Genomic DNA, 15,731 nt, shown 5'->3' with positions numbered 1-15,731 from the left:
CAGGGTAGGTGGATTGGCCGCGCTAAAATGCCCCTTAATAGGAAAAGAAAAGGAATTGGGTACTCTAAATTTTTTTTAAAAACTGCACACTTAAACATGCAAAGCTGGATCATTGAGGGCTCTCGCTCGTTGCATCCCTAATCAGGCGACACCATTAGATCGTCAATCTTTCCCAGTTGCGGTATTTGAACTCCTGTCTCTGGAGCATTAGGCCGAGTGTCTGGATTACTAATCCAGTAGCATTTCCACCATGCTACAATTCTCATTGTAAAAATACTTTTTTTTTTTTTACAAAAACATACGTTGTTACCAGTTATAATCTCTTAATTCTGGTATCCATCATTCAGTGAATCTTTGGCACTTTGTGCTGCCCCTTCTGTCTGCTTTCTGAGAATGTTCCTTTGCTGTCAGTAGCTTCAGTTACTATTTAAGGTGACCCAATATTTTTGTATTAACCTCTCTCTTCACTTCCAGGCCGGTTCCATGTTTGGCCCACCTCCCCCAGCCAATCCGGTAAGTTCTGCCCTTTTTGCTAAGCTCCAGATTCCCTGTTGCCGAGGCACCGACTCCATCTCTCTTCCAGGCAACTGTCCAGATTAAGCCAGTCTATTCGGAACCTCGGACCCTGAGATGAACTTCTGACCTCCATCACTCAGGCCGCCTATTTCCACCTCCATTACTTCACCCTTGTCTTAGCTTATCCAGGAGGAGAGATTGGTTTGACTGGGCCTGTATTCAATAGAGTTTGGAAGGATGTGAGGAGATCTGATTGAAACGTATAAAATTCTAACAGGGCTGGGCAGACTAGATTCGGGGAGGATGTTTTCCCTGGGCTGGTGAACCTAGAACCAGGGGTTTCTCCCTGGGCTGGGGAATCTAGAACCAGGGGTTTCTCCCTGGGCTGGGGAATCTAGAACCAGGGGTTTCTCCCTGGGCTGGGGAATCTAGAACCAGGGGTTTCTCCCTGGGCTGGGGAATCTAGAACCAGGGATTTCTCCCTGGGCTGGGGAATCTAGAACCAGGGATTTCTCCCTGGGCTGGGGAATCTAGAACCAGGGGTTTCCCCTGGGCTGGGGAATCAAGAACTAGGGGTTTTCCCTGGGCTGGGGAATCAAGAACCAGGGGTTTCTCGCTGGGCTGGTGAATCTAGAACCAGGGGTTTCCCTCTGGGCTGGTGAATCTAAAACCAGGGGTTCCCTCTGGGCTGGTGAATCTAGAACCAGGGGTTCCCCCTGGGCTGGTGAATCTAGAACCAGGGGTTTTCCCTGGGCTGGGGAATCAAGAACCAGGGGTTTCTCCCTGGGCTGGTGAATCTAGAACCAGGGGTTTCTCCTGGGCTGGTGAATCTAGAACCAGGGGTTCCCCCTGGGCTGCGGAATCAAGAACCAGGGCTTTTCCCTGGGTTGGTGAATCTAGAACCAGGGGTCACAGTCTCAGGATACGGGGTAAACCATTTAGGACTGAGATGAGGAAAAATATCTTAACTCTAAGGTTAGTGACCCTGTGAAATTCTCGACTACAGGAGGTTGTGGAGGTCAAGCCACTGAATGTATTCAAGAAAGAAATAGATTTGTCTTTAGCTTTTAATAACATCAAGGGGTCTGGGGAGAAGACGGAAACATAGCATTGTTAGAAGATCAGCCATGATGGTATTGAATGGGGGAGCAGGATCAAAGGGCCGAATGGCCTACTCCTGCTCCTAGTTTCTATCTGCTGCTGAAATCTTCGTCTCTGCTTTTGTGACCTTTCGACGTGACGATTCCAACCCTCTCCTGGCAGCGCTCCCGCATTCTACTCTCCGTAAACCTGAGGTCATCCAAAAGCCTGCTGCCCGTGCCTGAACTTGCACCAGGTGAACTTTCACCTATCAGCCCTGTGCTCGCTGACCTCCATTGGCTCCCAGACAACCAACATTTTGGTTATTAAATTCCCATGGCTTCTCCCCTCCACGTCTCTGTAGCTCTTCCAGCCCCACAATACTCTCTTATCTTGGCCTCTGGAACATCTCCAATTTTAGTTGCTCCACCATCTTCTTGAGGGCAGTTAGGGATGGGCAAAACACACTGGCCCAGCCACCAATGCCCACATTCAGTGGAAGAATTTAAAAAAGAATGTACTTCATTCCAAACATGTGTAAAAACAGCAACATATAAAATACACACTCCATACAATCACAGCCCACAGTTTGTACAGTATTTCCCCTTTTATCAACCTCCGCCGAGACGAACAATTCCTTAAGCAGCGTCATGAACAACCCCCACTGCATCTCTGACCCCCTCAACTCAAACTTAACCTTCTCCAACCAGAGACCAATCTGGAATTCCTTCCCTACAACTCTCCATTACTTGACCTAATTTTACTCATTTAAGAGGCTCTTTAAAACCAATCGGTTTGACCAAGATTTTGTTCATCTGACATAACGTCTTTTGATGTGCTTTAGTGTCGTAGGAGCTGTTTTGTGATATTAAGGGTCCGACACAAATATAACTTGTTATAGTTACACTGGTCAATCCCCATCTTAATCTTTCTTCTCACTTAAAGTTTCATTAACGCTCTCTTCAGTTCCAGGCGGGTTCCATGTCTGCCCCACCTGCCTATGCTAACCCGGTAAGTTTCAAACAATTACACACATCAAACATTGGAATTTGTAACTGTTTTGTCAATTTCCTGATGGGACGATCTCTCTCTGTTTAATTCCAGGCGGGTTCCATGTCTGCCCCACCTGCCTTTGCTAACCCGGTAAGTTTCAAACAATTACACAGATCAAACATTGGAATTTTTAACTGTTTTGTCAATTTCCTGATGGGATGATCTTTCTCTGTTTAATTCCAGGCGGGTTCCATGTTTCCTCCGCCTGCCTTTGCTAACCCGGTAAGTTTCAACCTCTCGTCAAACGATTACAAGGATCAAACGTTGGAATTTTTAATTGTTTTATCAATTTCCTGATGGGACGATCTTTCTCTGTTTAATTCCAGGCTGGTTCCATGTTTGCCCCACCTGCCTTAGTCAATTTGGTAAGTTTAGATTGATTGCTAATAGTTACGTTGGCCAATGTACTGAATCACCATGGCCTTCCCCGACCCTTCCACTCTCTCTGATCTGTCACATCTGTCTGCAATTCCATATTGCATAAGCAGCAATTTCCTTCTATTAAATATTGGAAAACTAAAGCCGCTGTCACCAACTCTGTTTCCTGCCCACTGGTTCCCCCTCAACCCACCCCTCCCATTGGCCTGCCAGTGAGTTCCTGACCCCATGAGGCTGCTAACAGCCTCATCCATGATTTTATTACCTCCACCTAGGACTATTCCAATCCTGTCTCTATCTCGACTTTCTCCCTCCCTACCCTTGTGAACTTCTCCAACCCAACGACTTTCCAAGACCTCTACAATCCTTGAATTCTGGCCTCTTGCAGCCCCCCCTCCCCGGTTTGAATCGCTCCGCCATTGGCAGGCCCCATCGCCCCCCCCCCAGTTTGAATCCCTCCGCCATTGGCAGGCCCCCCCCCCCCCCCCCCCCATTCCCCCCCCCCCAGTTTGAATCACTCCGCCATTGGCACGCCCCCCCCCCGGTTTGAATCGCTCCACCATTGGCAGCCCCCCCCCCCCCCGGTTTGAATCGCTCCGCCATTGGCACGCATGCCTTAACTACCTAAGCCTTGAACTCTGGAACTCTCCTTAAGACTCTCCTCCTCTTGACCTCTCTCCACCTCTCGACCTCTCTCCTCCTCTTGACCTCTCTCCTCCTCCTCCTCTTAGATGCTGGTTTAGCACGGGGCTAAATCGCTGGCTTTGAAAGCAGACCAAGGCGGGCCAGCAGCACAGTTCAATTCCCGTACCAGCCTCCCCGAACAGGCGCCGGAATGTGGCGACTAGGGGCTTTTCACAGTAACTTCTTTTGAAGCCTACTTGTGACAATAAGCGATTTTCATTTCATTTCATTTCCTCCAAACTTTTGGTCATCTGTCCTACTCTGTGGCTCGGTGTCAAGTTTTTGCTTGATAATACTCCCGTGAAGAGACTCGGGACATTGGACTACATTAAAGGCACTCTATAAATGTAGAGTTGTTGTTGTCTACCTGCTGCATTCATCCTCTCCCATCCCCTCCCACAGTGGGGAATGAATCCTTGTGTGGGCTCGCGCACCGAGAGCTCAGTGCCCGTCTGTGAGCTCGACCTATTATTGGTGCTGCCAGGCTGTTGGAGCTGAGGAGACTGACTGGGTGGTGCCCAATCCTGCTCGTGCCTCATGCCCACCCCTGCCACAGGTGCACATTCCAACCGGCACTGATTGAGAGTGGGAAAACCTACTGACTTTAATTCTGGCTCCTCCACCCTGCGGCGAGCGGTTGACTCTGGTTTGCGGGATCTTGCTGTGTTGCAAGTTGTCTCCCACATTCGCCTTTTGCGATGACTGCAAAATAATTTCACTGGTTGTGCAAAGCTTCCAATAGACTGAGAAAGTCGAGTTGCAAAGCCAAATGCTATCATTTTTTTTTCACGGTTTATGAGTTCTTTCAGAAGAATGCCTGTCCCTTTTTTAGAATTTTGCTTGGTTTACGTGTGAGAGTCAAGTGGAACACAATGAATGAACTTGCTTGATGTCGTGGGCCAATTGGTCAACTCACTAGAAATCAAAAGATCAAAATTTCTGTGTGAAATATTGGACTTTGTTAGCATTTCTGGGCGGCACGGTAGCACGGTGGTTAGCACTGTTGCTTCACAGCGCCATGGTCCCAGGTTTGATTCCCGGCTTGGGTCACTGTCTGTGCGGAGTCTGCACGTTCTCCCCGTGTCTGCGTGGGTTTCCTCCGGTGCTCCGGTTTCCTCCCACAAATTCTGAAAGACATGCCGTGAGGTGAATTGGACATTCTGAATTCTCCCTCTGTGTACCCAAACTGGTGCCGGAACGTGGCGACTAGGGGCTTTTCACAGTAACTTCATTACAGTGTTAATGTAAGCCTACTTGTGAAAATAATAAAGATTATTATTATTTGCATTGTGTTTATCGCCATCACAGCAGTCACTGTTCCCTGAGGTGTATTAATGTGGCTTTTGGGAGCGTACAACTGAGAACCAGAATTGAGTGAACTCTACTGCCGATTTCCAGTAATTCTAATCACCAGGAGCTCAGATCCCACTCCCTGCCCCCCCGAGGTTAGCAAGGCTTCTCGAAGTGTGGGCAAGGTGTCCTTTCTCCATCCCAACGTTTTTAGAATAGTCACCCTGCTGTGCGTCAAAGTCAGCGTTTGGTGAACAACGACTGTTTTCTTGTTGAAGCACTTTTTTAAAAATTTAGAATACCCAAGAATTTTTTTCCAATTAAGGGGCAATTTGGCGTGGCCAATCCATCTACGCTGCACATCTTTGGGTTGTGGGGGTGAGAACCACGCAGACACGGGGAGAATGTGCAAACTCCACAGGATCAGACTTGGGTCCTCAGCGTACTGAGGCAAAAGTGAAGCACTTTTTGAACCTTTCACCAAATTATTATTTTGGACATAACACTCCTCATGCTTATTTCTCTCTCTCTTTCTCTTTCTCTCTCTGTCTCACACACACAGTATCCCCCTTCATTTCTCAACCCTATCTCATCTGAAGTTGCTGACCCCATGTTGGGGCGGGCAGGCAGCCCAGTGGTACCCGAGCCATGTGGCAAAGCTCCCGTACAAAAGACAGGATGGTGTCAGGCTATTCAGCTGCAGGGGCGTCACCAGCTACTTCATCAGTTTCCTCCAACCAGCTGCATTTGTGACCGGGTGCAGCAGATGGCAGTCAGGACCGGGGTGTCCAGTTGATCCAACTAACGCACTGGTAAAGTCGAATTGTGGCTCCTCCCGCCACGGTGGCGAGTGAAATCCGCTGGCGCGACACACCCGAGATGGAGCTGCCTTTCCGTCCCTACGGCACGCAGAGACCCAGGGATTGTCTTTTGTTTCATTGCTGGTTTGCTGCCAGTTGGGAGCCTCAGCCCTGTGCTATTCGGCCGTCACCGAGTTCTTGGAGTTGTCCTGGCAAGTTGCTGTGGAAAATGAGGTGCTCCTTTTCCAGGCTAATTTGGAAATATTTTCCCAGTGCTGTCTTCCCCGGGGATTCACCCAAAAGAACCAGACAGCTCACTGGCTGCTGGCTCCCTCTGCTGGAGAAAGAGGGAAAGGCTCTGCCAGTTCAAACAATTAATGTTGAATTGTATGGATTCTACCGGGAGCAGAAACGCTGGTCGTTTGGACTCATCAGGATTTATGCTTCACGTAATTCTCCTCCCACATTACATCATCTCACCCATCAGGATATTCCTCCACCTCTTTCTCTCTAGCTGCTAATCTAGTTTTTCGTTAAAGGCATCCATAGAATTCGCCTCGAAATTCTGGTGGCGATTCCCACTCTCTGGCGAAAGAGATTTTCTGAATTTCTTGAATCGCTTTACGACTGACCATCTTATATTTATAGTTCCCAGTTTTGGATTCCTCCCTCCCATTTGTACCGCCTCCGACCCTTTCAGAATTTTTTAGATGGGGTGAAGGCTCAGTGTCTCACAATGCTTTATGAGCTGGGATAAAGACCTAAGTCATTCAGAATGGGGAGAGAGGTCAAATAAATCGAGGCTCGCTTTCTTCCTGGTCATGTTTAAAAAATGAGACCAGTAAATGAGAGGAATTAGGGTTGGACGATGGCACAGGAGTTAGCACTGCTACCTCAGAGCCACGGATCCGGTTCCGTTCTGACCTCGGGCAGCTGTCTGTCGGAGTGTGCCCATTCTCTCCATATCTGTGTGGGTTTCCTCTGGGTGCTCCCGGTTTCCTCCTGCAGACGAAAGATTTGCAGGTTAGGTGGGTTGGCCTTGCTAAATTGCCCCCAAGTGGGGTCATGGGGATAGGGTGGGGTTTGGGCTTAGGTAGGGTGCTCTTTCAAAGGGTCGGTGCAGACTCGATGGGCTGAATGGCCTCCTTCTCTACTGTCGGGATTCTATGAATCTGAAACAAAACGGAAAAGCTGGAACGTAGAGAGTACTTTCTGTAAAGGACATTCACGTCTGCATAACAGAGAGGTGACACAGATGTGACCCCCAAGGGGCTGGTTTAGCACAAGGCTAAATCGCTGGCTTTGAAAGCAGACCAAGGCAGGCCAGCTGCACGGTTCAATTCCCATACCAGCCTCCCCGAACAGGCGCCGGAATGTGGCGACTAGGGGCTTTTCACAGTAACTTCATTTGAAGCCTACTTGTGACCATAAGCGATTTTCATTTCATTTCATTTCTACTCTATCCCCTCATGATTTTGAACATCTCTATCAAATCTCCTCTTAGCTTCTTCGCTCCTAGGAGAACAGTAACAATCTCTCCAATCTATCTTCATTACTGAAGTTTCTCATCCCTGGAACCGTCCTTGTAAACCTCTTCTGCACTCTCTCCAATGTGTTCACATCCTTCCTATAGTGTGGCACCCAGAACTGTACACAATATTCCAGCTGAGGTCTAACTAGTGTCTTGTGTAAGTTCAGCCCCTGGCTCTAATACTCTGGCTCTAATACTCTATGTCCCTATTAATGAAGTCCAGAATACCAAATGTTTTATTAGCTGCTCTCTCTACCTGTCCTGCCGTTGTCAATGATTTCTGCACAGATACACCCAGGTCCCTCTGCTCCCGCACCCCTTTTCGTATTTTACCCCTTGTTTTATATTGTCTCTCCATGTTCTTCCTGCCAAAATGCATCACCCCACATTCCTCTGCATTAAACTTCATCTGCCACCTATCTGCCCACTCCACCAACTTGTCTATGTCCTTTTGAAGTTCTACACTGTCCTCTTCACTGTGTACAATACTTCCAAGTTTTGTGTCCTCTGCAAGCTTTGAAACTGTCCCCTGCACACCATCTCTCAGATAATGAGCAGGAGCTGTTAAGAAGAATGATTTTGCCTACAGGCCTTGGCGATACGTCTGCTCTGAAACCTTAGGGAGGAACTGATTTTAAGTGTCGGCCAAGCCACACGGTAACTCAAGTGTCCTTGTTTCAGTCCAGTTTCTAATCCATGGGCTATGCAGGTGGCTGCGCCAGTTTGCAGCACCATGCTGCTCCTCTCTCTGAATGATTCTGTCTGAGGCTGGCTCATCTCTGCTTATGCCAAGCCGGAAGACTTATGACCCTGCCCCTTCTCTGTCACAACCTACAGTTCTTTCACGAAATGGGTCTCAGGGATTTTCCCCCTTGTCTTGACAAATGACCAGCAGTCCACTCCACTGAAGAATAAATTCCTGACATCAGTCCCAACATTTGACTTCTACCCATTTAAACTTGTGTCCCTTTCACCTAACGTCACTGTTTAATATGCGGCAGTACCTCTGGTCAACTCTTCCCATCGTACTTACTGCTGTACTTCTTGTTACAACTTACAGTCTAAAGATGTGAAGGTTGAGGGGATTGGCCATGCTAAATTGTCCCTTAGGGTGGGTTTGCAAGTATAGGGTAGAGAATCGGGCCTAATTAGGGTGCTCCTTTGAGGGGCTGGTGCAGACTCAAGGGGCTGAATGGCCTCCTTCTGCACTATCGGGTTTCTATGATTCTAACTTAGATTTATTTGACCTTCCGTTTATGGGGTTCACATGTTTGCAAACGTAAACCACACCAGGTTCTACAAACTTCCCAACATGGCAAAAAAAAACGACACTTTAAATAGTGAATTCAAAAAGTTTATTAACCATTAACCAGGTCAGAACAATCAAAAGCAAAGTGTCAAGGAACAGTAATTAATCGTAAGAGGAAAAAGCTTAATTTTAACAGTTGAACAGACTTCTCTCCACCCTTCTCAGACCAGGACATGAAGTGACAGCTCCGAGAACATGGATACCGTGTTAAAACAACACCGCTCTCTCAGTATGGCTTCTCGAAACCCCTTTTTATATCTTAGAAAACCCACCTTAGTCAATTGTTGTAAGAAAGCCGGGTTTATAATTCTGCAAGTTGTCTCAATTCGAAGACAGTGGCTTCTCTTCAGCTCCGTCTCTAATCTTGAGTTAGCGTCGACCAACACTTGGCTAATATAATTGTCTGTAATTTCTAATTGAGACATAGAACATAGAACATACAGTGCAGAAGGAGGCCATTCGTCCCATCGAGCCTTCTTGAATGAAAGCCTATTTATTCTTTCAGCCAAGGCGAACAAGTTCATGTTATCTTTTATTAGCCTTTCTGGCAAGACAGCATCTTAAATTTCTCACAGCCGTTTAAGGATTCTTATTAAAATCAGGTGTTAATTAATAAATAATCTTTTATTGTCACAAGAATGAAGTTACTGTGAAAAGCCCCTAGTCACCACATTCCGGCGCCTGTTCAGGTAAGCCGGTACGGGACTTGAACCCAAGCTGCTGCGTTATAAACCAGCCGTCTAGCCCTGTGAGCTAAACCGGCCCCAATTAAATAATGTGCTTATAATTATAAAAGTTATAAACATTTTAACCATAGAATTTACCATGGAATTTACCGTGGAATCCTTCTAGTGCAGAAGGAGGCCATTCAGCCCATTCAGTCTGCACCAACCCTGTGAAAGAATACCCTATCTAGGCCCAGTCCCCCGCCCTATCCCCACCTGACCTGCACATCTTTGGACTGTGGGAGGAAACCGGAGCACCGGTGCGCAGACTCCACACAGTCACCCAATGCGGGAATGGGACCCGGGTCCCTGGCACTGTGAGGCAGCAGTGCTAACCACTGTGTTACAGATTATAATACCAGACTGACTACTACTACTACATAATAATAATAATAATAATCGCTTATTGTCACAAGTACGCTTCAATGAAATTACTGTGAAAAACCCCTAGTCACCACATTCCGGCGCCTGTTCAGGGAGGCCGGTACGGGAATTGAACCCGCGCAGCTGGCATTGTTCTGCAGCAATGTGCTAAACCTCTATTAATGAATTATTCTTTAATTTTCTCACATTTAAGGCTAGGTAGCTAATCTGACTGGGTTTCAATAATGCAGGTTGATTTATTTTTTAAATGGCTTTCATCAATTTAGCTCAAAATGCCAAATAACCTATTGATTCAGATTACAAAATGATGGCCACACTAAATTTATTGAAACTACACTTCTGTAACATTTCTTCGTATTTCACTTGGCCAGTTTGGACGGATTGTGGTCACCCTATGAATGATTGATTTTGTTTTTTTGTTTTAATTTTCAAAAATATGTTTTCTTGCAGCAAGTTCCGTACAAAGCCCTGATCCCCGGCGGCCTCTTTGTCTCCAGATCTGTCGTCATTCAAGGGACCGTCAAACCAAATTGTGACAAGTAGGTGACTTCTGCCACTCCCAGTTTAATCGAGCAGGGGCCCAATCGGTATTCAGTGTGGGGATGTTTGAGGCTGACTGTATGAGCTGGAATTTCCGTGGCCATTTTCTCAGCGAGCATCGGAGGATCTAAAACTTGGTGGTTTTACAGAGGATTGTTTAGAGCTGGTTCTCGGCCTAGTCAGGCCTTGTAGTGCTCTACGCAGGCTCCATAACCAGACTAGATTGGACCAGGATTGCTGGAGGAGGCAACAAATTTTCCTTGTTGGTTCAGTAGGGGGTGGGGGCTTAGGGATGCGTCATTGGGGTGAACAATGGGGGACAATAGCTCTAATCCACAAATTAGAAATCCGTATTGATGTCCAATCTCCTCTGCTGCACAGTGCTCTATGGGAAGGCTTGCGCTAATATTCTGTGTTTTCTGCCTCTCTGAAAGTTTTTCTATCAACCTGAAGCCGAGTGATTCTCTCGACATTGCTCTGCACATCAGTCCTCGATTCCGCACCGAGACCGCTGTTATCCGAAACAGCCGCCAGCAGAATTCCTGGGGCACCGAGGAGAGGACTTTGGCTGAAAATCTCTTTTCTCCTGGACAATCATTCGAGGTGAGTGCCGTTCCCGTGTGCCGTGTGCTGTTTCCATGTGCCGTGTGCTGTTCCCGTGTGCTATGTGCCGTGTGCCGTTCCCGTGTGCCGTGTGATGTTCCTGTATGCCGTGTGCCGATCCTGTGTGCTGTTCCCGTGTGCCGTGTGCTGTTCCCGTGTGCCGTGTGCCTCTGAAACGGTTTGTAGCTGGAGTACAGGAGAGAGCAAGCACAATGGTGCACACCCATCACGAGTTCACAGCTCAGAGTGCACACCCATAGCTAGTTAACAGCTCAGAGTGCACACCCATAGCTAGTTAACAGTTCACAGTGCACACCTATTCCTAGTTCACAGTGCACACCTATTCCTAGTTCACAGTGCACACCTATTCCTAGTTCACAGTGCACACCTATTCCTAGTTCACAGTGCATACCTATTCCTAGTTCACAGTGCACACCTATTCCTAGTTCACAGTGCACACCTATTCCTAGTTCACAGTGCACACCTATTCCTAGTTCACAGTGCACACCTATTCCTAGTTCACAGTGCACACCTATTCCTAGTTCACAGTGCACACCTATTCCTAGTTCACAGTGCACACCTATTCCTAGTTCACAGTGCACACCTATTCCTAGTTCACAGTGCACACCTATCTTTAGTGCACAACCAATGGACTCCCCGAAGGCTCGGGGCCGGCCCAAACCTGTTTAACTTGTACAAACATGACCTTCCAAAACTGCCCCCAGAAATTCATATATGCCGATGACATCTGCCACGCAACTTAAGTCCCCGACTCACACCTTGGACCTGACCCTAAACGAGTTCTTGTCAGAATGTGAACAGTACTGCAACACATGGCAACACAAGCCAATCCCTGCACAAAACAGTATCCAGCTTATTCCTTCTTTGCAATGTAAATGCCACTAAAGAGCTGAACAAATGGATGGCTACAAGGTAAAGCACCACCCATTTCCAACATAGCTCTGAGTGACTTTAGATAGGACACTGATCTTCCAGGAACCAAGCTCGGGTCCCGAATCAACCTGATTAGCAAATGAGCCAGTTCAACATGGGGTGACCACCCTCCAAACCCCCCCCTCCCCCCCTCCCCACCACCACACACACACAAACACATGACATCCAGCTGAATTATACCATGTGGTATCATTACTGGGAACATTACTGGCTCCCTGTCTAGGCAAACATCAGTCTTCCACATTTCAGCCGATCTGCAACAACCAGTAAATGACAGAAGTTTGCAATGCCCCCCTGCCAGCCACCTCCTGCTGATCTATTCAGCCCGCCCAAGGTATGACTCCCAATAAGAAGGCCGATCTGGAAAAGCCCTCCCTCACAGGACCTCAATGCAAATTCCACCCGGACAAAAGAATGGGAATCTTTAGATGGGACAAACAAGAAGCTGGCCTCAAACCCAACCCAACAACTGGCTGTTTGCAACTTTCCAAAGAAAGAGCGGTCCACTCGTAACAGGTTCAGGACCGGCCACTGCCTCTGCTTGGCCAACCTCCACAGATGGGGCATTAGTGCCGGCTCCCCAATGTGCCTGTGGGACAGAGCAAGCTATGCACCACATTATAGAACGTCCAATCCACAGACTCACCGAGGCCTATCCGCGCTCAACACAGCAGCACTGGGAGAAACCGCTCGGCTCAGGGACTTTGCACTTGCTAAATAATAAAATGTAGTGTACAACTATCACTACTTCGCAGTGCACATCTATCACAAATGCACAGTGCACATCTATCACAAATGCACAGTGCGCACCTGTCACGAGTGCGCACCTGTCACGAGTGCGCACCTGTCACGCGTGCGCACCTGTCACGCGTGCGCACCTGTCACGCGTGCGCACCTGTCACGCGTGCGCACCTGTCACGCGTGCGCACCTGTCACGCGTGCGCACCTGTCACGCGTGCGCACCCGTCACGCGTGCGCACCCGTCACGCGTGCGCACCCGTCACGCGTGCGCACCCGTCTCGCGTGGGCACCCGTCTCGCGTGGGCACCCGTCTCGCGTGCACAGCGCGCACCCGTCTCGCGTGCGCACCCATCACTAGTCCACAGTGCACACCCATCACTAGTCCACAGTGCACACCCATCACTAGTCCACAGTGCACACCCATCACTAGTCCACAGTGCACACCCATCACTAGTCCACAGTGCACACCCATCACTAGTCCACAGTGCACACCCATCACTAGTCCACAGTGCACACCCATCACTAGTCCACAGTGCACACCCATCACTAGTCCACAGTGCACACCCATCACTAGTCCACAGTGCACACCCATCACTAGTCCACAGTGCACACCCATCACTAGTCCACAGTGCACACCCATCACTAGTCCACAGTGCACACCCATCACTAGTCCACAGTGCACACCCATCACTAGTCCACAGTGCACACCCATCACTAGTCCACAGTGCACACCCATCACTAGTCCACAAGGTGCACACCCATCATTAGTTCACAAGGTGCACCGATACTAGTGTTCAGTGCGCGTCGATCACCAGAGCATGGTGCACGCCACTTGCTGGAGTGGAATGCACGGCAATCACCAGAGCACAGTGCGCGATGATCGTCAAAGCGCAGTGCGCGCCGATCGCCAGTTCGCATTGCGCACCTCTCTCTAACTCACAGTGCAATGTGTTTAACTATAAACTGCCCCCTGATATAGCCGAGGAAGCCACCCAATTGCATTAAATGCTGCAAAGTCTAATCACCAGATGGACTGCCTTCGATCAAGGAGGCAGCTCACCATTACCTTGTCAACGGAAGCTTAGGATGGGCAATACCTTGTCTTACAAATTATACCCTGCATCCTGGGAGTGAGCAGCAATCCATCAGTCTCCAATTTTAAAACTAACCACTGAACTTCGTGAACTGCTATTGGCCGAGGAGAGTTGCAAATTCATACCACCTCTATGTGCTAAAGTATTCCCTACCTTCCTGAAAGGTGTGGTTCTAATTTTGAAGCTATGTCCTTGGCCCTCAACTCCCCAACCAACAAAAATATTTTCTATCTACCTCCTCAGTTCCTCTTAGTTCCTGAAAAACTCAGTTAATCAGCTTGGGCCTTCTAAAATCCAGAGAATGCCTCCTAGTTCGTGTCAACTTCCCTGCAATTTAATCCACATGTCATCATCCACAAATACAAATGTGATCCACTCATAAGACCATAGGATTTAGGAGCAGAAATGAAATGAATGTCACTTATTGTCACAAGTAGGCTTCAAATGAAGTTTCTGTGAAAAGCCCCTAGTCGCCACATTCCGGCGCCTGTTCGGGGAGGCTGGTATGGGAATTGAACCCTGGTGCTGGCTTGCCTTGGTCTGCTTTAAAAGCCAGCGATTTAGCCCTGTGCTAAATCAGCCCCTGAATTAGGCCACTCGGCCCATCGAGACTGCTCCACCATTCAATCATGGCTAATATGTTTCTGATCCCCATTCTCCTGCCTTCTCCCCATAACCCCTGATCCCCTTATTAATCAAGAGCCTATCTATCTCTGACTTAAAGACACTCCGTGATTTGGCCGCCACAGCCTTCTGCGGCAAAGAGTTCCACAGATTCACCGCCCTCTGGCTGAAGAAATTCCTCCTCATCTCAGTTTTAAAGGATCGTCCCTTCAGTCTGTGGCTGTGCCCTTGGCTTCTAGTTTTTCCTGCCAGTGGAAACATCCTCTCCATATCCACTCTATCTAGGCCTCTCAGTATCCTGTAAGTTTCTAAACTCCAAGAGTAGAGACCCAGAGTCCTCAACCGCTCCTCATATGATGAGCATTATCAGTTGCCGATTAGAGCTTGTTTACCCCCTTTCCATTCGCACTGTGTGGGAAAGGAGTCGGAGCCAAGGTGGTATTCTTTGCTGCGTGTGTTCCAGGGTACGTGTGGGTCGCGACGGGGCAGAATCTCGCTGGGAACTAATCTGACCACCCGCTGTGTGTCCTTCTTGCTCTGTCAGGTTACCATTCTGTGCGAGGCCTCCTCCTTCAGAGTGTCTGTAAATGGACGTCACGCCTTTGATTTCAACCACCGCTTCCAGCCGATCCAGCAGATCAACGAACTGCAAATCGATGGGGACGTCACTCTCTCCAACGTCCGTACTTAAAGCCCACCGTCCGAAACCCCACTCGCCCTTCAGTGTTTGTCAAATCACAACTGGTGCCCGCAGATGCTGGATGTGTGGTGGTGCTGTTGGGGTGGGTGGTGGTGGTGGGTTGGGGGGGGGGGAGGGCGGGGGGGGGGGGGGGGGGGGGGGGAATTGGTATTAAAGGGGGAACGCAACAATCCCAGTGAGATTTGGAGTTCGGAGCAGGCGAGGTTTCCCCAGTGCTTCAGGATTCGGGGCCAACGAACTGGGAAAGTTCAGAAAGGATTTCACACTCAGTGATCAATGTGCTTGTAGCTTCAATGTTTGAATCTTTTCCGATGGACATTTCTACGCGTTGATCTGATATTTTATTAATGTCCTTCAAAAATATTTTTTTCCCCCCTTAAAAATGAAAATTCTTCCTATTGCCAGTAACTGCTGCAGACTGTGATTGGTCTGATTAACCACTTGAGTTGTATTACACCAATAAATCTTTCACAAAATGGTAGATGATGGTTGTGGTTTCTGTATTTTTATGTATCTAACTGATTACTGTTTTCATAGCAAGCAGATATATCTGTCTACAATGCTCGCAGATCTCTCCACCTCTATAGTGCCCTCAATCTCTACCAGCCAGGTTTCTCATCGTTACGTTCAATCCCTTCTCTTTTCAGAGACCTATCTCATATCAATGGCCACTGTCATAACTCTGCTACGCAATCTACACCAGGATGACATGTTCCTATCTACCC

At 48.3% G+C, this 15,731-nt stretch overlaps 1 protein-coding gene across 2 annotated transcripts in view; it reads left to right on the top strand.

Moving 5' to 3' along the window:
• Positions 1-15,100, top strand: part of LOC140386918 (galectin-4-like) — a 40,043-nt gene extending 24,943 nt beyond the window's left edge. Inside the window, exons 7-14 of one of the 2 annotated variants that reach the window (XM_072469788.1) lie at positions 475-513; positions 2,563-2,607; positions 2,701-2,739; positions 2,833-2,871; positions 2,976-3,014; positions 10,201-10,289; positions 10,725-10,893; positions 14,851-15,100. In XM_072469788.1, the coding sequence (XP_072325889.1) occupies positions 475-513; positions 2,563-2,607; positions 2,701-2,739; positions 2,833-2,871; positions 2,976-3,014; positions 10,201-10,289; positions 10,725-10,893; positions 14,851-14,997 (606 nt within the window). In that variant the 3' untranslated portion in view covers positions 14,998-15,100. Of the gene's footprint in view, positions 1-474; positions 514-2,562; positions 2,608-2,694; positions 2,740-2,832; positions 2,872-2,975; positions 3,015-10,200; positions 10,290-10,724; positions 10,894-14,850 lie in introns of both variants that reach the window. The other variant, XM_072469789.1, reaches the window with a different exon arrangement.
• Positions 15,101-15,731: the final 631 nt, after the last annotated feature.

The sequence above is a fragment of the Scyliorhinus torazame genome, chromosome 12 (assembly GCF_047496885.1).
Source record: "Scyliorhinus torazame isolate Kashiwa2021f chromosome 12, sScyTor2.1, whole genome shotgun sequence".
Taxonomy (NCBI): Eukaryota; Metazoa; Chordata; class Chondrichthyes; order Carcharhiniformes; family Scyliorhinidae; genus Scyliorhinus; species Scyliorhinus torazame.
The sequence above is the reverse complement of the archived record's forward strand: the minus strand, read 5'-3'. Positions and strand labels throughout refer to the sequence as shown.